We start from the raw sequence: 24,505 nt of genomic DNA on the forward strand, positions 1-24,505 counted from the left end.
AAAAGCTTCATCAGATTAGATTTGGCAACTACTCAGATATGACACCAAAAGCACAAACAACAAAAGAAAAAATAGATAAATTGGACTATATCAAAATTAAAAACCTCTGTGCTTCAAAGGACACAATCAACAGAGTAAAAAGGCAGCCTACAAAATGAGAGAAAATATTGCCAAATCATATATCTGATAAGGAGTTAATATCCAGAATCTATCAAGAACTTCTACAATTCAACAACAAAAAACAAACAATCCCACTAAGAAAATGGGCAAAGGACTTAAATAGATATTTCTCCAAAGAAGATATACAAATGGCCAACAAGCACATGAAAAGATGTTCAACATCACTAATCATTAGAGAAATGCAAATCAAAACCACAATGAGATGTCATCTTAAAACCATTAGGATGGCTACTATCAAAAAAACAGAAAGTAAGTGTTGGCAAGAATGTAGAGAAAGCAGAACCCTTGTGCACTATTGGTGGGAATGTAAAATGTTGCAGCCTCTATGGGAAACAATATGGTGGCTCCTCAAAAAATTAAAACTAGAATTACCATATGATCCAGCAATTCCACTTCTGGGACTTTTCGCAAAAGTACTGAAAGCAGATTCTTGAAGAGATATTTGTACACCTAAGTTCATAACAACATTATTCACAATAGCCAAAAGATGGAAGCAAACCAAATGTCCCTCACAGATGAATGGATAAACAAAATGCGGTAAATACATAAAATGGAATAATACTTAGCCTTAAAAGGCAAGGAAATTCTGACATACGTTACAACATGGATAAATATTGAGGACATCACACTAAGTGAAATAAGCCAATCACAAAAAGACAAAAATACTGTATGATTCCACTTATATGAAGTACTTAGAGAATTCATAGAGACAGAAAGTAGAAGTGGTTGCCAGAGGCTGGGGGGAGGGGAGAAAGAGAGTTGTTCAATGGGTACAGACTTTCAGTTTTGCAAGATGAAAAGAGTTCTGGAGAGTGGTTGCACTAACAATGTAAATGTAGTTAACACTACTATACTGTACACTTAAAAATGGATAAGATGGTAAATTTTATATCTATTTTACCACAATTAAAAATAAAAAACAAATACAGTACTAAGAAAAAGAAAGTGGGAGGTAAGAAAGCAGAGACTCTATAGGAACTAGTCTTTCAAGAAGTTTGATTATGAAAGGGATCAGAGAAATGGGGCAGTAACGGGCAGAGGCGTGGGATCAAAGCAAGATTTTGTTTTTGTTTTTGTTTTAAGCTGGGAGAATCTATAAGCTTGTTTATATGCAGATAGGAATAAAGAGAATGGATCATATTTTCCATGGGTAATTTCAGTTATAATTGCTAACTTTAATGACCATTTACAATATATCAGGCATTAATTACTAACAGTCCAACAAAGTAGATACTGGTATTATGCTATTAGATATGGGGCTGTAAGAGAAAGAGAAGAGTCAAGGATAAGTAAAGGTTTTTGGCCTGAGCACCTGGAAGAATGAAGTTACCATTTACTGAGATGGAGAAGACAGCGAGGAAGACAGTTTGGGCAGGGCAGGGAGGCAGAAAGCAGGCAGAAGTTCTGTTTTAAACATATTAATTTTGAAATGCCTAATAAACATCTAAATGGAGATGTCAAGTGTTATGTTAGATATATGACTCTGGAATGCAGGAGGGCAGTCCCGGTTGGAAATATAATTTGAGAGTTGCCATTGTATGGGTGATATTTAATGCTATAAGACTAGATAAAATTATGAAGGGAGAAATGTAGAGAGAAAAGAAACTCAAAGACTGAGTCCTGGGGAAATCCAAGGTTTAGAGAACAGGAAAATCAGGAGGAACCAGCAAAGGAGCGTGAAGAGGAGAGGCCACAGATACCAGAGGAACAAGAAGGGATGGTATTCTGTAAACCAAATGAAGAAAGCATCTTAAGGAATAGCATGATCAACTGTGTCAAGTGTCGACAATAGGTTAAATAAGATGAGGGCTAAGAACTGATCATTCAAGAACATGAAAATCATTGCATGGAAGTCAGGAACATGAAAGAGCAGTTTTGGTGGAGCGTGGAAGTAACAGCCTAACTAGACTGGGTTTAAGAGAGAGTGAGAGAGGTCTGACATTAACAACAAGTTGAGAGGACGTGAATCTATAGTAAATTTTATACATCGTTGATGGGAACAAATGTCACACACTTGGAACACAATTTACCATTATCCTTTTTTTTTTTTGGAGGAAGATTAGCCCTGAGCTAACATCTGCTGCCAACCCTCTTTTTGCTGAGGAAGACTGGCCCTGAGCTAACATCCGTGCCCACCTTCCTCTACTTTATATGTGGGACGCCTGCCACAGCATGGTTTGCCAAGCGGTGCCATGTCTGCACCTGGGATCCAAACCGGCAAACCCCAGGCCGCCAAAGCGGAACATGTGAACTTAATCCCTGCGCCACTGGGCAGCCCTTTTGGGTTCTGCTCTCTATCTTAATCAAAGTTCTTGAAAGATTAGTTTATACACACCCTTTAAGGAATACTTCCTTACCTTTTTTCACTCATCAACCCACTCTAACCTTGCCTTTGCTCCCCACTCTGAAATTGCTTGTCAAAGTCACCAACCACATCTACACTAACAAAATCAATGGCTATTCTTCAGTCCTAATCTTCCAGGATAAAACTCTATGGTTTGCACATCTGCATTTTAATTCCAACTAACCTCATATTCGAATCCATATTTTCCCTTGTCCTGTTTCTTATCTATATTTTTCTGTTTCACCGCGCACTTTCTTATGGAATGAGAAATGTAAACCAACAATCAAAGGGTGTATCCTGAGAACTGTAGGTAAGACTCCTGGCTGCAGCAGAGTGAACATAATGGAATCATGGGGGGCCGTGAGGAAGATAAGGAAGGGCTGGAGAAATAGTGGGTACTGGGCTCGGGATTTGGACTTTGTTTAGCAGGTAATATAGAGCCATTAAAGGTTTTTATGCAAAAAGAGGAAGATTGGCAACAGATGTTAGCTCAGGACCAATCTTCCTCACACATACAAATTTAAAAAAAAATTTTTTTTAAGGTTTTATACAAGAAACGCTCAGTACTAGACTGCTGGAATGTGGGAAGATTGTTCTGGCAGCAGATAAAAAAATTACCCGTGGGGAAAGGGTAGGGGGTGGAGAAATAGGATGCAAGGAGATCATGTGGGATGTTTATTATAGTAGTAATCAGTAATGAGGGCATAAATTAGTGTAGTGGTGTTAAAAAGGGAAAGGAGAGATCAATGGAAAGACATTACCACTAAACTTTAACCAAGTTAACTTTAGTACTGATGACAGAACCAATAGCTGCCCCCAGTCAAGAGATGTTAAACCTGAGAGTTCTTAGTCTTCAGTTCCACCAAATTTGATTTGACGGAAACTAGATGAAAATGTAGTAAACACACAAAAATTCTCTCTCTTTGTTAGAGGTACAATTATAGTATTGCTTCCCACTTTCTTCTGAAAAAGTGAAGATCTGGCAATGCCCACCAGTCAGTTTTCATCTCATCATTGCCTCCCAACCCCCACTGGTGTTCAACATGTTAAGACCAAGAGGAAATAGAAATTCATGCAAAACAGGTTGGGGAAGGCAAATTATCCCAAGTTAAACGCAGTCCCTTTTCTTTCTTTCCAAAGGAAATGGTTGTTGGTGCTCTGAGGAGTTAAATTATAATAACACATGCTAGGAAGATGATGTCAGGGAAGGCGTGGTTAGGCCCTTCGCAAGTCAGAAATTCCTTTAGTTCCAAACATTTCCTCTTTAGATCTCACCTATACTCAAATCTCTCTCTACTGAGGAAACTCTCAAACCCTGAAGAAACAGTGTTGAGTCCCTAGAACTCTGATCTTTTTATTTCAGTCTTTTTTTTTAATGAACCAAGAATAACCAAAGGCCATTAAAAGAGATGTTTTTCTTAAAAAAGTACCACGTTATTTTGCAGAATCTCTCTTTGAAATCCACATTTCCCCCTTTGTGACTATTTTAATTCCAAAGAAAGGAATAGATATTCAACACCACATCCTGAGAAACAATCTGCCTTTATCAGGCATTATAGGTTTGTTGATTATATTCCTACATTTACCACAGCCAAAAAAGAACAAGAAAACTATGACTGTCATGGGCTCCTCAGGCAACAACTTCCCTGATAAGTGAAGTAGACAAATATCTTTCAAAATAAAACAATCCTCAAACAAGCAAGTCACAACATTGGTGTACAAACAGCTTTTCAAACTGAGCTCACTGGCAATTATTCTCATTCCACAAACTAGAAGTGACGACTACAGTAAATTACGACGTAAAAATTCTCCTTAAAAAAAAGCAGATCTAAGGGCCAGTCCAGTGGTGTAGTGGTTAAGTTCGTGCACTCCACTTCTGTGGCCCAGGGTGCGCAGGTTTGGATCCTGGGCACAGACCTAGACACTGCTCATGAAGCCATGCTGTGGCAGTGTCCCACATAGAAAATAGAGGATGACTGGCACAGGTATTAGCTCAGTGACAATCTTCCTCAAGCAAAAAGAGGAACATTGGCAACAGATGTTAGCTCAGGGCCATCTTCTTTATCAACAACAAAAAAAGCAGATCTCTACAAATCTATTATTTCTGGATTTTTGTATAACACAACAATGGACAATAAAAGCAGATATTTATAATGTACTTTTCAGAAGATGAGAATTTGATTGCTCTTTATTTCAGTTTTTTAAATGTTTTGGACAGGTCCAAGAACTTTATTATATAACACTTCGTCTACTTGAAAAACTTGAGTTCTTAATAGAGAGGGCAAATAAGCCAATGTCAAACTTACAATTTTACCTTGTCATAGAAAAATGTCTGGTAGGATACATATATCAAACTGCTACCAATTTGTTTTCCTGGAAGGGTGGGATTTGGGTAAAGAACAGGACATGAAGGGAAGATCTGACTTTTTATTTTATATACCTATTTACGTGTAATTTTTTAAAAATGGGCATGTCTTACATTTACTACTAAAAACTAATAAAAGTTACTTTAAAAATTTAATCCTGGGTGTAAAAATGCACAAATTACATGAGCAAACACATCCAAATACTCTTCCCAAAAGAGAAATGAACATATTAAGCCCTACATGTCAACACAAAGACAGACAGCAATGCAGTAATGCTGTAGTTTAAACAGACCCAATATTCACAAAGCTGTACAGACATACAGGGAATCGTGTATAGCCACAAAGTGATGTCATCATAACAGTGACCTGTAAGAACCCAAACAATTCTTGACAACTACATTAGTAAGTATGTATCCACCCTCCTGCATGTTTCCTGAATTGCTTCTCAAACCTTACAAATTATCAGGAAGAGATACGAGTTCTGAATCCAAATCCACAGTCATACCTCTTGTCCCCTAGACTATCCTAGATTTGGAAGCTGGTTAAATGTTTCCTAAACTACGAATCAGAGAAAGGGAGTGGGGAGCTAACAAAAGATTTTAGATAGCGTCAAATACATGAAATCCCTAATAGGAAAAAAACTAATTTCTAGAATTCATTTTGCTTTATTTTAATGAGTCTGGGTAACCTGAGAGACCTGGAGAGAAAAAATTAGAAAGGAAACTTTCATATCATACTATGTAAGATTTGAAAAGAATAAAGACAGATGAAATATCCATCTATCAAAATTGTATTTCCATATATGTTATGTATATATATACGTAATATACATATTATTGATAACCAACAAATATGTAAGGACTCATATTTCTTAAGGACATTAAACAGAATGAATACCATATAAAATAATAAATGAACACTAAGTGTTTGGGTTTAAATGCTTACCCACTGCCTTGATCAGACACTTTAAATCTACCTGTAATAGTCTCTTCAGGCATATGAGAAAGCAGCAGCAATTCTTCCCCCCACCCCCCAATACTCCATCAGATGAGCACAAGATCCCTAAATGTCTACGGCACCTCTTTTCTTCAAAGAACAGCGACAACACCAAGTGAGAGGGTAAGGGGTCTTTCTGCTACAGCATGAAGTTCCTCCTAAGCAGCACTGTGTACCCTCAAATGCCAAGAAACTGCCAAGGACATTCCCCGGCAAATGTAGGCATGAGTGTCCGAGTGTCCGAGCGTCCTCGGCCCCCAGACTGCCCACTGCCCAAGCACAGCACAGCTCTGTGGCAGCTGTGGGTTAATCACAGACTCTAAGGACCCCTGCTGAGCCTGGCTGTCTGCAGAGCTTGAAGCACCAGCTCAGCGGCAGAACCCAGAGTCACAGACCTTTCTGCCTGAATCCCAAGGTATGTGTTCTCTTAAGACTCCTTCCCTGCAGGCTGCGGGGGACAAGGTCTCTATCCAGTCTAGAAGAGTTTACCCAGTTCTTGAAGCTGTTGTGATTTCACTGACCATATTTCAGCTACCTGATAATACAGGTGGAATGGGTAGGAAGGAAGGCGGAGTGGGGGAGAATGGAAACAGTTAATCAAAAAGAGAACATAACCTTGGAGGGGTGGGCTGGGAGCCAGGGTCTGAGATGACATATTATCCCTCTGGAGATTGAGTCTATCAGCAGGAAGTCAAACTAACTTCATTTCACAAAGATACAAACTTGCAGCCTGATTTGTTTTTAATTTCCCTGCCTTCTCAGGCCTCACAAACAGGGCCTGTAAATTCCTGAAACTTCAGAACGAGGTGAGAAAAGATGCTGAAAGAAGCGGGGGAAGTGGAACAGAGAGAGGCTCTGAGAGAGAGGAATCCCATTCCCCTCTTAAGGAGAATGTTAAAGCCAAGGGCACTCCCGGATCCCCAGAAAAGGAAGTAGCTGGATTCCAAAAAAGCACTTTTCCATACCTTCTTGTTGTTCTTGTTATAGCCAAAAGTCGAAATCCCAGGCCTGGAAGTCACTGATAGCAGCATTTTCTCTTAAATGTTAGGGAACTGAGAGAGGAGAGGGAAGGGGAGGGGGAAGAGGGAGAGGGAGAGGAAAGAGAGGAGAGAAAAAGAGAGAGAGGGAGAGGGGAGAGGGGGAAGGGAGGGGGAGGAGAAAGGGGGAGAGAAGGAGCAGGAGGGAGAGAGATGGGGGGCGGGCAGAGTGAACTAGGGCTGCCCATTTACGTCACTGAGAGAAGTAAACCCAGAGTCTGAATGAGGCACTTCCACTGGGTCCTAATGCCCATGATGTTATCTTTTTTATTTTTCACAGGCCTAGTAGCTAAAGCAGAAAGAAAAGTTCTTAAGTCTACCCCTTTCAACTCCATCCCCTTTCCTCTATGAACAACTTCTAATTCTCAGTAAAAAGACAATGAGGATTTTTTTCTCTTAGACCTCAGCTATACAAAGAAGATTTCAAGCTTGATTTAAAGGGACCACTGGGAACACGTGGAAAAAAAACCACTGAGACAGAACATGTGAGATGAGCTGAGGACTCTCCCCACCACGCACCTTTTATATTTACAGTGATCTTAATGCATGAAGAAACAACAAACAAGAGCTCTCCAAAGAATGGAGGTAAGCAAAACAGACTATGGGGGACAGAGTTTCAGATCCCTCACAGTTCTATTCCTCTCGGATCATGCTGATGGCTGATGCCTCTCACTCTTCCCCATTCCTCCAGGTGTGACTTCATACTCAAGAAGTAAGTGTCAAACTGGAGTACGTCATGAAACTTGGTGCCTAGTGGTTTCCTTTCCCACTGCCCCCACCCCCAGCTTTATTGAGATATAATTGCCTAGCGGTTTCTTCAACAATTGTAAGCTATCTTGACTCTTTACCCCACGATTTCCTAATCTTCAAGGTCCATGAAGCTGAACCAACCAGAATTACTCACCAAACCTGGAATTTATGCCCAAATTGAAGTTCACAGAGTTGGGATGTTTGCTTCAAGTAGTCTCTGAGCTGTAGAAAAAAATAACTATTTAAAAAGCATATGCTTATATATGGAAGATAAAAAAACACACAGACAAAGAGAAGAGTTTACTGGTTAGCAGGGGGAAGGGAGTTGGGGGGCATAAGGGGTGAAGGGGCACAAATATTTACATGATGACTGACAAATAATAATGTACAACGGAAATTTCACAATGTTATAAACTATTATGATCTCAATTTTTAAAAAAGCATATGTTTACAGAGAAGAAAAATACAAAGTTCTTAGGAAAGAAGAACACAAATTAGTCAAGAACCTCACACAGCTGCAACAGCACTCACCTCTAAAAGTTTCAAAGGAATGTCCTGTAGAAGCAGCCTTAACAAGAAAAGAAACTTGCAGGAAACCAAAAACTTAAGAATGATACCCAGTAACTCCTACCCAGTCAAGGAGAACAGGGATGTAGAATGAAAGCCTTCAAATCTCTTCTTAAGGCCACCTTGCTGCCATCATGGAATTCTCTTAAGAAATAAACTAACTCTGTCTGCTTTGCCACAACACACATTAAGCCCAAATCCTTCCTTAAGTGAAGTCCCACTCCGTATTCTAGTTTTCCTGTCACCTTTTCCTACGATAATGGGACAGACAGTACTAACGTTCTGCAGAGTAAATACACACACACTACACCCTCAATCTCTAACTTTCATTTCCAATAGGACAGGAAGTGCCTGCTCAGCTCAAGGGACACAGGAAGGGTGGGAGCAGCCTCAACGTGGGAATTGCAACCGAGATTGGAAGCACAGCAGCCAAATGCAGTAAATAAATGAATAAAGGCATCTCTCAGTGATACCATATTTTTTTTTAAAGTCCCTTTTCTGCCCTCAGAGAGTCTCATTCATCACATGCCAAGTTACCCTTGCCATTTAGGCCCTTAGTTGATGTCTTCTCCCTTAGCCTAACAATGTGGTAGAAAAACCTTAATCTTTAAGGCCTGATTAATAACAGGATTCATATGAGGCCGGCTCCGTGGCCAGTGGTTAAGTTCGCACGCTCTGCTGCAGAGGCCGAGGGTTCGGATCCTGGGCGCGGCTTGTCAGGCCACGTTGAGACGGCCACGTTGAGGCGGTGTCCCACATCCCACAACTAGAAGGACCTGCAACTAAGATATACAACTAGGTACGGGGGGATTTGGGGAGATAAAGCAGAAAAAAAAAAAGATTGGCAACAGTTATGATGGCAGTCAACCTAATTTTATTTTTTTGAAATTCTAATATTCTCCATGTGTTGTGTTCTACTGCATTCTGTAATGCTCAGTGATATCTTAGAATTTAAAATAGTTAAAACCACGAGTTTGAGAGAGAAGCAGACATGAGTTCAAATCCTGACACCATCGTTAGTTACTATTTATGTGACTTCATGCCAGGTTACTTAACATCTCTAATTCACTAATTTGCAAAATGGATTTAATACCTACTTCATTAGCCTTTGGAATCAAATCTAAGTTCTGGTTCAATCCTGTCACTCAGAAGCTGAGTGACACTAGGAGAATTACCTCCCATGTCTGAACCTTACTTTTCTCATCTATATAATAAATAAATAGTATCTAACTCCTAAAATTGCAGTGAAATGAAACAAAGCAATGCATACAAAGGCCTTAGACCCAAGGTGCCTGGCACTTGGTAAACACTCAATAGGTGTCAGCTCGACTATGATTGATTACTGTCTCCCATTGTGTGCCCCTCTGGGTAATGTATAACCCAGATCTAATGATCTGAAGTGAACATTTCCAAAAACTAGTATCTAAGTTACATTCAAAAGGTTATACTAGAACTAGGCAGGCTAAACTATCTAACTGGAAATACTGGATAAAAAGTTTCAGGAATCATTCAATTCAATTTCTTCTCTTTCTCTACCTTCCATGAGCAAACAATCTGATTATTTGAAAATTCTTTTCACAATTTTCCATCTACTGGAAATGGATGGAACGTCTCTTATCTCTAGAAAAAAAGAAACAAAATAACTCAGAATCAAAATGCACTCGATACAAGACATCCCAGCTCCCATTTCTCTTGAGTCTCCTACCACTCTAAGAAATAGAAATAGGCCTAGAAAAAAAGGTAGGATTTTCATGCATCCGAAGCTTTAACACAATCTCTCTACCCCAAAACTAGACAGTATCAGACAGAAGGGAGATGAAGAAGAATCCAATTAAATAAATACTATTTTATATGAACTAATATAAAAACCTAGGTGTTTATAGCCATTATAATAAGTTTAGGGCCACAGAAGTAAAATGACCCAGATTTGTGGGTTAATGATGTCAAAGAGCATCAACAAGACTGTACAATGCATCCTTTACTCTGGTAAGTATATTTTTAAAAGAGGTTATGGAATTTGGGGAGGTGATGGAGACAGTAGTGGAGGTCTGTGGTTAGACTGAGGAGATACATGAGAGGAGGAAGGATCCTATTTCTTCCAGTGTGTTTATCTTGCCTCCCCACCATCTGCTTTGCTCATCATATTGCCCACATTTTTCTAGATTTAGTCAATGCCTCTCAAATTCTTGGTTCTCATGGGCCCAGCACCCAAGAGTTGTTTTTCCCAAGAGGGAAAAAGTAAAATAAGAGTTATTTGGAACGTCTCTTGAAAAGAGACAGTTGTACCCCAGATTCAATAAGGACTAGTTCATGATTTCTCCAGAAAAACAATACTTTTAAATAAGTATCTCCGGCAAAGGAGTTGGGGCTAGATCAACCCTGATCTGTATGTTGAAAGATGTCTGCATGCCACCATTGGCCCCTTCACGTCAGGTGGCAGGACTCAGAAGAATGTACTACCTTCAGAGGTGCTGGACCTAGACAGACAGTGGACTGGAGCCAGGCTGATGCGCACATGTGTCTGAAAGAGGGAGACAGGGCCAGTTTGCTAGTGGAGCTCTGCATGTGGTTTAGACACTTGAACAAGGTATATAAGCGACAAAAAGAGCACCACCACCCCCCACCCCACACACACACACAAGCTATTAATATTCTCTCTGGAGTATCTTTCTTCCTGCTGCTTAACCTTTATGCCCAAAAGACTAGGTAATGGAAACAAACCAAAAAGTTGGATTTATTTCATGGTAAAGAGATGAGGGTAAAGCCTTAGGAAAGAGTGGAAAAAAGAGTTTATTTAACTGTTAAGGAAAACTTAAGGAGTTGCATCAAACAACAAAGAAAGCTTAGCCCTGCTCCCTTCTGATGTAGGATGGAATGAAAAAATTGGTCTAAAACTAGAAATTGGGAAAGTTTGCCCTCGCAACTCCTTGACTTAACTCATTGGAAAACAGGGAAAAAGACAACTCAAGAATTATTTACCTCACACCCTGGATATCAGTATGCTCTCCTCTCCTATAGCCACAGATACTTCCCAACAAAAATCACTACAAGGAACCTCCTAACAAAATTTTCAAGTCGACTTTTCCTTTGCCAGACACTAAAGAAACGTAAGAATCAAATCACCTAGAATCCCTGGGCCAGAAAATCAGCATCATGGAGAAAGACTAGACTGGATTCTACGAATGCCCAGAAAGGTCTGCATTGATTATATGGTAATATTATATTTTCTAAATGTATGTTTCCTTCACACCTGAGACATTAATTTTACTTGGCCTCAGCTATCCCTAAAATAAGTAACTCAGATAATCCCAATAGGGCCGCAACTGAACTCAACAATTATGTTGAAGCAAATGAAATGACTGTTTCTATAGGTCAAATATGAATCTTTTCAAATAGGTAAATAACGGCAATTTCATATGGTTAAATCTATCACTGCAAAAAGTGTGAGACCGTGGGATGACGCGTCAGAATACTGATTAATCGGGTAGTTCCGTTCCTTTGTCCTCTCTCATTTTCAGATGGGGGGAAAGAAAACAGAGAGGGAAACTCACTTGCACAAGGTCATGGGGGTCAAATAATGGCACAACTCACACCAGAATCCAGACTTTCTTTCTCGCAATTCAACATCCTTCCAGACCAATCTGATACACCTATAAAACTAAAACTTCTAATGTACATTTTTGGGTCAGAAGTAATAAAGGAAGGGCCTGCCTGGTGGCACAGCAGTTAAGTTTGTGAGCTCCACTTTGGTTGCCCTGGGTTCGCCGGTTTGGATCCCCGGATCCTAGGTGCAAACATGCGCACCACTTATCAAGCAATGAGGTGGCAGGAATCGCACACAAAACAGAGGAAGACAGGCACAGATGTTAGCTCAGGGCCAGTCTTCCTCAGCAAAAAGAGGAGGACTGGCAGCAGATGTTAGCTCAGGGCTAGTCTTCCTCAAAAAAAAAAAGTTTCTAAAATATCAATATACATTATTTATAAGGCCACTAGTCACTAGCAGGTTTTACCAGAAACATAATTTTGATGAGGACAGGGACTGTGCCTGTTTTGTGTACACTATCATATCCCTAGCATTTAACAATCACCCAGCTAATTTAAAATTAAGAAATATTTGTTCACTGAAGGAATGGAGCATCTCAATACTAAATTTAATTTGAAAAGATATTACTCATTAAAAATGCTGAAAATAGTGTTGACAGTGACAGAACAGCACATTAGGACATCTAGGAGCTTTTTCCTTTATATTTACAATATATACTACATTCCTCTTATTGCTTACTTTTGTGTCATCAGGCAGTCATAGAGCTTGCATTTACTTGTGTCTCTCCTTTCTACACTAGATAAAACTATACTCCTATTATCACATTAAAAAGGTACCACCTCAAAAGGTCCATTATAAACTGCACTCCCATAGCATTTTGCACAAACTTTGGTAAGCTTTTAACTCTGCCTGACTGTCCCATTTCTTGTACCCAAATCATGAGCTCCTAGGAAGCAGCCACCAACTTTACTAATCTTTTTATCTTGGACACCTAAACATAATTCATGCTCAAGAATGTTAGCTGAAAGAATACGATTTTCACTTCAAGTGTCTCCAATGGGAAAGTGAATTCCCAATGGCTATTAAGAGAACACTGCCACCTCCTGGGTAATACAGGTTGTGCATCCTTTAGCAAATACCAAGAAAACAAAGTACAGAATTTGTATACAGGTAGATCAGAAGTTTGAAATTTAAACCCAGCTCTGGGGACCGGCCCCGTGGCTCAGCGGTTAAGTTCACGGGCTCCGCTTCCGCCGCCCAGGGTTTCAGTCGTTCGGATCCTGGGCGCTGACACAGCACCCCTCATCAGGCCACGCTGAGGTGGCGTCCCACATGCCACAACTAGAAGGACCCATAACTAAAAATATACAACTATGTACCAGGGAGCTTTGGGGAGAAAAAGGAAAAATAAAATCTTTAAACCCAGCTCTACCATCTGCTATGTGAAACTGGAAAATCTCAATTTTTTAAAACATCAATTTCTCCTTTTACAAAGTGGGCATAGGATCTGTCCCATATCTCAGGGCTTGTGATAGTCAAATCACATAATGACTGTAAAAGTACTTTGTCGGTTATAAGGCATTTTACAACTATGAGATGTATTTCTTTCACCCATACATGATATTTACTATACCATGTTGAGTACAAAAAGACCATCCTTTTTTTTTTGCAAATTGAATATTTTATTAACATAGTAGCTGTCTTAACAAATCCATCTTACTCCTTACTACAAATCTAAATAAATAACTTGCAGCTTGAGGGTCAGAGCCAACTCATTAAATTTCAGCTAGCTAATGGCAAATTTCTTTCTTTATACGTTAGTCATCAACTTCACTATCACCACGATCACGACATCACAACATCACTATCATCAACTTATTAAAGTGTGTTGTTGAACATAAAAAATATACTAAAATTAAAACTACATGGAGATACCATTTCTCCCTACCAGACTGGTAAAAATCCAGGCTTGACAACAAACTGTTGGAGAGATGGTGGTAAAAAGGTACTCTCATATATTGTTCGTGGAAATGCAAAACAGCATATCTCCTTTCACACTATCTAGCAAAATTACACATGCTTTTACCCTTTAACCTAACAGTTCTACTTCTAGGAATGTATCTCAAAGATACAATGGCAAAAATACGACAATATGCACAAGGTATATTCATACCAGTAAGCAAAGAAGCTATCAAAAACTACTAGGGTTGTTTTACCGTTCACCTCAAATTCATGATCTTAAAATGAGGTATGAATTTTCATTGAGTCCCTTTAAAAAGGTAACATCAAAATAATAAAACTAAGATTGATGTTTGTCTAAAACCAAGTATAAATATAAAAATCTTATTTCCTGTTGTAATTTCAGAGGAACTACCATATGGGAAAGCTCTTAGGTAAATGTCTTATAAATTACTGTTTCTCATTTTCAGTCATACCCCAATGACTCCAGCAAGCTAATGTCCTGTCTTCTAAGATATGCATCAAACCTAGAACACATTAAAAATCATATAAAGTCCAAGATAGTTTTAATTATTCATTGATGAAGCATTTATTTTCCTATTGTAACAAGTGTGAGTTTTTTGATTGTTAATAAAACAATCTGTCAACTATCAAAAAAATACCCTGCTGGAGTTGTGTCAAAATGATTCAAGGGGGCCGGCCCCGTGGCCAGTGGTTAAGTTCGCACGCTCGGCTGCAAGCGGCCCAGTATTTCGTTGGTTCGAATCCTGGGCGCGGACATGGTACCGCTCCTCAAGCCACACTGAGGCGGTGTCCCACATGCCACAACTAGAAGGACCCACAACTAAGAATATACAACTATGTACCGGGGGGCTTTGGGGAGAAAAAGGAAAAAAAATTTAAAAAAATTTTAAAAAAAAGGATTCAAGAGGGGCCAGCCCAGTGACACAGTGGTTAAGTTCGCATGTTCCGCTTCTCGGCAGCCCGGGGTTTGCAGGTTCGCATCCCGGATGTGGACATGGCACTGCTTGGCACACCATGCTGTGGTAGGCGTCCCACATATAAAGTAGAGGAAGATGGGCACAGTTGTTAGCTCAGGGCCAGTCTTCCTCAGCAAAAAAGAGGAGGACTGGCAGTAGTTAGCTCAGGGCTAATCTTCCTCAAAAAAAAAAAAAAAGGATTCAAGAGTCTAGAGGGGTCTTCCACTGTCCAAAGATAGGACAAGTTGAACATCAAAAAGAATAACAATCACAAAGAATGTAAACACATCAAAGTTATTAAAATTCATAATAATTTTTTAAAACTCTGATCACCTTTAGAGGATATTATTGAACCAACTTATTCTCAGAATTAGCAAGTAAAAAGAAACAAATCAAATATATAGCCTACCTTTTCTGTATGAACTGTATCTCTGAATAATCAAACAGTTGATGAAGCAAAGATCTTCTTTAAAGAAGAATTCAAAATAATAAAGAAATAAGAAAGAATAGGGGCTGGCCTGGTGGCCCAGCAGTTAAGTCTGCACATTCCACTTCAGCGGCCTGGGGTTCACTGGTTCTGATCCCGGGTGCAGACCTACACACCGCTTATCAAGCCATGCTGTGGCAGGCGTCCCACATATAAAGTAGAGGAGGATGGGCACAGATGTCAGCTCAGGGCTAATCCTCCTCAAAAAAATAATTTTTTTTAAAAAAAGAAACAATAGAAAAGCACCACTTTGCAACCCCTAGTAAAACAGTTGATCTAGGCAATGATTATCAAAGGTTACTAAAACCACTAGGTTAAAAACTGATTGGGTATCATAGAAAAAAAAACTATATAAAATTATCCCTTATGAATATAGATGTAAAAAACTTTAACAAAATATTAGCAAACTGAATTCAGAAACATCTAAAAAGGGTTTATACACAATGACCAATTGGGATTTATTCCAGGAATGCAAGGCTGGTTAAACGACCAATAATCAAGTAATTTTATACGGCATACTAATAGAACAAAGGAAAAAATCCACATGATCATCTCAATAGATGCAGAACAAACATTTGACAAAATCTAATACTCATTCATGATAAAACCTCTCAACTAACTAATAATAGGTGGGGATTTCCTAAATTTGAAAGATAAAGAACAGTTCTGAAAACACTACAGCTAACATCATGCTTAATGCTGAAAGACTGAATGCATTCCCCCTAAAATCAGGACAAGGCAAGGGTATCTGCTCTCACCATTTCTATTCAACATTATGCTGGAAGTTCTAGACAATGCACTAAGAAAAAGCCAACAGCCTGCAAACAACAACAAACTAACAATAACAAAGCCAAATAGCTTAGGGGCCAGCCACGTAGCCAAATGGTTAAGTTCATGCGCTCTGCTTCAATGGTCCAGGGTTTCGCTGTTTCGGATCCTGGGCACGGACACGGCACCACTCGTCAGGCCACGTTGAGGCGGCGTCCCACATGCCACAACTAGGAGGACCGACAATGAAAAATACACAACTATGTGCTGGGGGGATTTGGGGAGGAAAAAAAAAAAGGTAGATTGGCAACAGTGGTTAGCTCAGGTGCCAATCTTTAAAAAAAAAAAACAAAAAAAATCAAATAGCTTAAAGGCATCCAGATTGGAAAGGAAGAAGTAAAATTGTCTTTATTCACAAAGAACATGATTATCTACGTAGAAAATTCTAAGGAACCCACAATAAAACTACTAGAATTAATAAATGAGTCCAGTGAGATCATAGGATACAAGACCAAAATACAAAAATCAACTGTATTTCTAAACACTAGGAATAAACAGACTAAAATGAAATTAAGAAAACAATTCCAGGGGGCTGACCCCGTGGCTGAGTGGTTAAGTTTGCGCATTCCACTTCAGAGGCCCAGGGTTTTGCGGGTTTGGATCCTGGGTATGGACATGGCATCGCTCATCAAGCCACGCTGAGGCAGTGTCCCACATGCCACAACTAGAAGGACCCACAACTAAAAAAATACAACTATGTAATGGGGGGCCTTGGGGAGAAAAAGGAAAAATAAAATCTTTAAAAAAAAAAAAGAAAAGGAAACAATTCCATTAACCATAGTACCAAAAGGTTTTAAATATTTAGGAATAAATTTAACAAAACAAATATAAAATTTATGCAGTGAAAATTATAAAACATTGCTGAGAGAAATTAAAGAAGTAATTGTTAAGATGGTAATTTTCCCAAAATTGATGCAATTCCTATCAAAATCCTAGCAGGCTTCTTTGTAGAAGTTGATGAAAATGCAAAGGACCTAGGAAAACCAAAACCATTTAAAAAAAGAACAAAGCTGAAACATTTACACTAATAGATTTCAAAACCTATTATAAAGCTAAAGTAATCAAGAGAATGTGGTATTGGTGTAAAAATAGGAATACAGATCAATGGAACAGAATTGAGAGACCAGAAAGAAATCTTTATATCTGTGGTCAATTAATTTTCTTTTTTTTTTTTAAAGATTTTATTTTTTTCCTTTTTCTCCCCAAAGCCCCCTGGTACATAGTTGTACATTCTTCGTTGTGGGACCTTCTAGTTGTGGCATGTGGGACGCTGCCTCAGTGTGGTTTGATGAGCAGTGCCATGTCGACATCCAGGATTCGAACCAACGAAACACTGGGCCATCAGCGCGCAAACTTAACCACTCGGCCACGGGGCCAGCCCCTATGGTCAATTAATTTTCAATGAAGGTGCCAAGACAATACAATGAGGAAAGAATTTCTCCACAAATAATGCTGGGATACTTGGACATCAACGCGTAAAAAAATAAAATTAGACTCTTACCTCATACCATACACAAAAATTAACTCAAAATGGATCACAGAATTAAATGCAAATACTAAAACTACAGTCTTCTAAAAGAAAACATAGGAGAAAATCTTCATGACTCTGGGCTAGCAGAGTTCTTAGACATAACACCAAAAGTATGAGCCACAAAAGAAAAACATGATAAATTGGACTTCATTACAATTTAAAACTTTTGACTTTCAAAAGATACCATTAAGAAAATGAAAAAACAAGGGGCCTGGCCCTGTGGCTAAGTGGTTAAGTCCGCAAGCTCCACTTTGGCAGCCCAGGGTTTCACTGGTTCAGATTCTGGGTGTGGACCTAGCGCCACTCATCAAGCCACGCTAAGGAGGCATCCCACATAGCAGAGCCAGAAGGACCTACAGCTAGAATACACAACTATGTACTTGGGGGCTTTGGGGAGAAGAAGAGAACAAAAAAAAAAAAAGAAGTTTGGCAATAGATGTTAGCTCAGGTGCCAGTCTTTAAAAAAAATAATTAAAAAAAAAAAAGAAAATGAAAAACAAGCCACTGGCTGGAAGAAAATATTGCAAATCATGTATCTAATAAACAAATTGTATCTAGAGTATATAAAGAACTCTTACAATTCAATAATAAGACAATAACCCAAGTAAAAAAATAGGTAAAAGAGTTGAATAGACATTTCACCAAAGACATCTAAAAGACTAACAAGCACAGGAAAAGCAGCTCGGAATCATTACACATCAGGGAAATGCAAATTAAAACAACACTGAGATACTATTATAAAAACACAGACAATAACAAGTGCTGATGAGGACGTAGAGAAACTAGAACCCTCATACATTGCTGGTGGGAAGGTAAAATGGTGCAGGCACTTTGGAAAACAGTTTGCAATTTTTAAAAAGTTAATCACATTTTTAACAATATTACTTTATATAAAGCTTTGCTATCCTGGAGGGAAGTCCAGCCCCTTCATCATTCTTTTTCAAAATTATCCTGGCTTCTCTTGGCTGTTTTGTCTTCCACAAAAATTTTAGGATTCATGTAAATTCTGTGCAAAACCCTGTTGAGAATTTTTTAATATAAACGTTTCTTTCTCCCTTTTTTGCAGAGAAAGACTCACCCTGAGCTCACATCTGTTGCCAATCTTCCTCTCTTTCTTTTTTTTCTCCCCAAAGCCCCAGTGCATGGTTGTATATCTTAGTTGTTAAGTCCTTCTAGCTCTTCTATGTGAGCCGCCACCACAACATGGCAACTGACAGACACGTAGTGTAGCTTCATGACCGGGAAGCAAACCCAGGATGCGGAAGTTGTGAGTACCGAACTTTAACCACTAGGCCATCAGAGCTGGCTCCCTGTTGAGATTTTGATTGGAATCATGCTAAATTTATAAATTACCTTGAGGAGAGCGTCTATCTTTTTTTGATATTGTTTCCCCCCATTGAACATGGCATATTAGTTATCTATTGCTGCATAACAATATTACTGCAAACTCAGTGGTGTAAAACGACATTTATTATCTCACAGTTTCCCTGGGTGAGGTGTCTGGGCATGGCTTGCTAGGCAGCAAAGTGTTGGCCAGGGCTGAGTTCTCATCTGAGGCTCAAGTTAGGAAGGATCCACTTCTGTGACAGGATTTTTGGCAGCAATCAGGTCCTTGCAGGCTGTTAGACTAAGGGCCTCAGTTTCTTGCTAGGTGTTGCCTGGGGGCTGTTTTCAACTCATTGCCATGTGGCCCTCTCCTTAGGGCAGCTCACAACATGGCAGCTTGCTTCTTGAAAGCCAAGAAGGGAGTCCCCTTTGCCATATTCTGTTAGAAGCAAATCACCGGTCCCGTTCATACTCCAGAGGAAGGAATTACACAAGGGCATGAATCCCAGGAGGATCATGGGAGCCAGCTTAGAGTTTGGAATATATGGTATACCTTTCCATTTAATAGTTTCTCCATAAAATTCTTATGCATCCTATATTAGGTTTATTCATATATACTTCTCAGTTTTTAATGTTATCATAACCAGGCATAGATATTACTTCAGTATAGGAAGATTACTGAATTGTGAATACTGATCTTTTATCTAGCAACCTTGTTGAACTCTCTTATTAGCCCCAACAATTTACCTGTAGATTCACTTGGATTTTCCTCATAAATATCATTTGTGAATAATAAAAGTTTTGGGGTTTTTTCTTGTAATCCTTATACCATTTATTTCTCTTTCTTTTCTTGTCTTATTGGACAATAAGACCTCTGAAAAAATATTTAACAGAAGATGTGAGACCAGGCCTGTTCCCTAACAAATCAGGTTTATCAGGATGTTCCTCTCCTTGTCTAGTTCGCTAAGAGCTTTGAAGATGCATAGGTATTTAATTTTATCAAATACCTTTTCTGCAATGACCAGAAGCAACAAATAGATTTTGTCTCTTAATCTGTTGATGTGGTAAATTATGCATATGTTCTAATGTTAAACCATTCTAGCATCCTTGGGACAAATACTATTTGGTCATAAAATATATATTCTATGACTTTTGCACTTATGTCTTTATAATTTATTTTTCTTACACTGTCCTTGTCTGGTTTTGGTTTTAAAGTTTATACTAACTTAACAAAACAAGTTGTGAAGTTTTCCTTCTTTTCTATTTCTTGGAACAAAGTGCATAAGATTAGGATTATCTATTCTTTGAAGGTTTCACAGCACTCCCACATAAAACTGGGTTTTTTTCCTGTATAAATGTTTAAACTACAAAACTTCTAATCTCAGCAGGTTCTCAAATATTTCCCAACACTCCTGCAAGACTCTAGTTAGTGCTATCTTAGTCTCTACAACAGCTATTCTAAATATTTACCATTCTCAAGCTTTCTATGTCTCCCTATATTCTTAGCATATAATATTCATCTATCTTCAACCTTTTCATCTCTATTGGCTTCTTGCTCAGCACTGATATGATGGTTTTTTTAAAAAGACAAAACGAAAACACACATACACCCAAAACAAACAAAAGCCCCTTCCCTGAATTCTAGCTTCTTCTCTATTCTTGTTCTTTTAATTTTCCCCATAGTCAAGAACAATCTACATTTGCTAAGTGTCCTCATCTCTCATTCATTTTCTTCCCCATTCATTTTTTACTCTATTATAAGTTCTGTTAGACTTGGGAAATCATTAGTAGGTTCCATAAAAATACAACATAACCAGATTTGCATTTCTGAAGGATCACTTGTGGCTACACTGTAAAAAAAGATTGGAAGTGAGTGAAATTGACAGGAGGGAGACCTAAATTAAGAAGCTTAATGAGCAGGGCTGGCCCCGTGGCTGAGTGGTTAAGTTCATGTGCTCATGTGCTCCGCTGCAGGTGGCCCAGTGTTTTGTCGGTTCAAATTCTGGGCACGGACATGGCACTGCTCATCAAACCATGCTGAGGCGGCATCCCACATGCCACAACTAGAAGGACCCACAACGAAGGATATACAACTATGTACCGGGGGGCTTTGGGGAGAAAAAGGAAAAAAATAAAATCTTTAAAAGAAAAAAAAAAGAAGCTTAATGAGGATAGTAGCAATGGGAATAGAGAGAAGTGGATGGATTTGAGACCTATTATAGGATGTGAAGGATGAGGAAAACAAAGATTACATGTGCATTTCCAGGTGAATAATGGATTGTGATGATGTTCATTGAATAGAATATACAAATTAAGAAATCTGACTACATAAAGATAAAAATTTCCTACATAACAAAACCACAAAAGGAAAACCAAAGGTCAAAGGATAAACTGGGAGGGGGGAGGAAATGTATGCAACTCATTTCACAAAAGAATGATTTCCAAAATATATGACAACTTTCTAAAAATCAATGTCAAAACTCTAATATTCAACAAATAAATGGGAAAATATATGAATAATTCATAAAAAGGAAACAAATGGTTCTTAAAAATACAAAAAGATACTTAACCTCATTCATAATTTTCAAAAAGTAAAATAACACTGTTACCATTTTACACCTAGTGGAACGGCAAACATTAAAAATAATTGATAATCAACGAGGTGAGGGGACAAAAACAAGTACTCTCCTAGGGTTTTGGTGAGACTGTAATACGGTATGACCAACTTGGAGGGCAATTTGGCAACATCCACCAAAATTAAAAATGTATAAACCTTTTCACTTAGCAATTCTACTTATGGGAATTTACCCTGCAGTTATATTTGCAAACCTGCAAATTGGCAAGATATATAATCTTATTCACTTTAGCATTGTAATAGCTATGATAACTATGAAACATATTGTCCAAATTGGGACACTTTTGAAATAGAAAGAGGGAATGATTAAGATTTAAGCTGGGATAACTGTCCTGGTCCCAAACAAACCAAGAAATATGGTCACTCTGATAATAATAACAAAAACCAATAATAACAAAATCAATAATAACAAAAAATCATGGTGCCGGCTCCATGGCTGAGTGGTTGAGTTCGCACGCTCCGCTGCAGCGGCCCAGGGTTCGGATCCTGGGCGCAGACATGGCACCGCTCATCAGGCCACGTTGAGGCGGTGTCCCACATCCCACAACTAGAAGGACTGGCAACTAAGATATACAACTGTGTACGGGGGGGGTTGGGGAGATAAAGCAGGGGAACAGTTGTTAGCTCAGGTGCCAATCCTTAAAAAAAAAAAAAAAGAGGAAGATTGGCAACAGTTGTTAGCCCAGATGCCAATCTTTAAAAAAAAAACAAAAACAAAAACAAAAAAACCTTGGCCTCATCCTTGAAAAAAAGAAAAAAAAAATCAAAAATAATACAAATATTCACCAATAGGGAACTTTTAAAATAATAATGATACATCCAGACAATGGAATACTGCATAGCCATAAAAGGAAGCACATTAGGTACTGAACTGATTTGGAAGGTTTTTCAAGATGTATAGTAAAAAAATTTTTTTAAGGAAAAATACAAAACAGTGCTTACAGTATGCTATTATTTGTGTAAAAAAGGAAAAAAATATAATTGCTTAGATACAAATAAAATATATCTAGAAGGATATATACAAAACCAATAACAATGTTTGCTTTTGGGCAGGGAAAGTGGGTAGCTAGGAAACAGAAACGGGTGGGTGACTTCACTATATGCCCTTTTGTACTTTTTGAATTTTGAACCAGATGAATAAATAAAATTGTAAAAGAAAATGGTCCTGGTAATGAGTCAGCTAACTGATAAGTTTTATGACACATTTTTCCCCTGCTTGAAATTATATGAATGATAAAAATTCTGTTAAACATTGTGAAACTATAAAGTTCCTTAAACAGTTTTTAAATCATTTTAATTCTGCTTTAAATATAGGAATGAGAATTGTGCAAAACAAAACTAATAAAATGTCAGAAAAATTTGAAATCTAAGTACCAGTACTCTTAGTAACTATCACAGAAAATGTACATGCAGTATTACTTTTCCCAATTTCTGTATTTAATAATTCTCACAAGACAGTAATTACATTAGTAATTATTTCTGTATTTAATAATTCTCACAAGACAGTAATTACATTAGTAATTATTTCTGTATTTAATAATTCTCACAAGACAGTAATTACATTAGTAATTATTTCCATAGATCATAAATTTATTTGGCACCCCTGTACTTTTTATCATGATTTTTCATCTAATTAAACTCGACTGGAATAATAAATATAAGTGAGTAAATATATTTAGCCTTGAAAATCTCTTACCTAAGTGGTAGTGATTATATATATTACCTGATAATCTAAAATTTGTTTTATCTAAAAATTTCCCAAAGATCAGAAAGGTGTAACAACAGCTTTCAGCAAAGTGACAGGCAAAAGTGGATGATGTAAAAAACTTCAAATTACATAAGATCTTGAGAAATTATGGTTTATGGAGTGTTTAAGTAGACAAATGTGGTTAAAAATTAATTTTACCTAGTCTTTTAGAAATGGTTTTGTTCAGTACTTTGTAATACAAGATTCTGAAAACATTTTTCATATTCTTTAGGTTAAAAAAAACAAGTATTAAAATGCTATCAACCACACTCTGAAGGTTTTTTTCTTTTCGTTATTTCAAATTCTTCCAAATTAGCTTTAGTCTATAGAGAGTTTTTTTAAATCTTTTTTAGGAATTCTGGCAAAATCTATTTTCTCTCAGCATATTATAAATGATTCAGACTTCCTAGAATCTATTCTTATGGCTACCAGAGAAGTCAGATTAAAGGAGACATTATTTGGCAAAATAGAGAAAATATGCATTAAAGCATTGTAAATCTGACTGGTATAATAATATATTGTGATTTTTTTTTTACATGCTCATGCTTCTACTTTTTCAGTCCTATAAAATTTGGTTTTGTAATTACTAAACCAAAGAGGAATGAGGAAAACACATTGGAATAGATAACAGATACATTTGAACTTATATGAAATTTCATTTACTCTATGAAGATCTAACATCAAGTTAAAACATGTACACCAGCATCATAGTGCTCTAGCCAGAATCTAAATCCCATTCAAATACATGTGCTTACTAATGATGTCTTAACAATTTTTAAATATTTTAATCTATCCCATAGCCTTGATTAATATTATTTAAACTTTCAACTCCAATGAATCCTTTAAAGCCCATGAACCCAAAGCAACACAATGGCAGCATCAGCTTAGCTTCACCACTATCAAGGAGAGAATGAGAAGTGAGGATAAAGAAGCGGTAAGTACAATGACTCTTTCAAAAAACTTGGTAGTAAAAGGATAACAGATAAGAGTTAAAATATATCAATTATATCTCAATTTAAAAATGGAAAAAGGAGCCATCCCAGTGGCGCAGTGGTTAAGTTTGCATGTTCTGCTTCTCGGCAGCCTGGAGTTCACCAGTTCGGATCCTGGGTGTGGACATGGCACCGCTTGGCAAAAGCCATGCTGCGATAGGCATCCCATGTATAAAATAGAGGAAGATGGGCATGGATGTTAGCTCAGGGCCAGCCTTCCTCAGCAAAAAGAGGAA

General features: G+C 38.0%; 1 protein-coding gene and 1 long non-coding RNA gene across 12 annotated transcripts in view; one reads left to right on the forward strand and one right to left on the reverse strand.

Annotated features, from left to right (window-relative positions):
• Window positions 1-24,505, reverse strand: part of RBMS2 (RNA binding motif single stranded interacting protein 2) — an 80,060-nt gene that overhangs the window by 52,377 nt on the left and 3,178 nt on the right. For 5 of the 11 annotated variants that reach the window (XM_046660828.1, XM_046660848.1, XM_046660806.1 and 2 more), the window contains exon 1: window positions 6,852-7,029. The exons of 2 other annotated variants lie outside the window; for them this stretch is intronic. In XM_046660828.1, the coding sequence (XP_046516784.1) occupies window positions 6,852-6,917 (66 nt within the window). In that variant the 5' untranslated portion in view covers window positions 6,918-7,029. Of the gene's footprint in view, window positions 1-6,851; window positions 7,030-7,827; window positions 7,896-8,204; window positions 8,539-24,505 lie in introns of those variants that run through there. 4 more of the 11 variants (XM_046660867.1, XM_046660859.1, XM_046660884.1 and 1 more) reach the window with 3 other exon arrangements.
• LOC124239279 (uncharacterized) lies at window positions 6,554-8,684 on the forward strand. Its single transcript, XR_006888594.1, has 4 exons — window positions 6,554-6,692; window positions 7,324-7,508; window positions 7,615-7,635; window positions 8,580-8,684. It is a non-coding gene; the product is annotated as an uncharacterized LOC124239279 (long non-coding RNA).

The sequence above is a fragment of the Equus quagga genome, chromosome 1, assembly GCF_021613505.1.
Source record: "Equus quagga isolate Etosha38 chromosome 1, UCLA_HA_Equagga_1.0, whole genome shotgun sequence".
Lineage (NCBI taxonomy): Eukaryota > Metazoa > Chordata > Mammalia > Perissodactyla > Equidae > Equus > Equus quagga.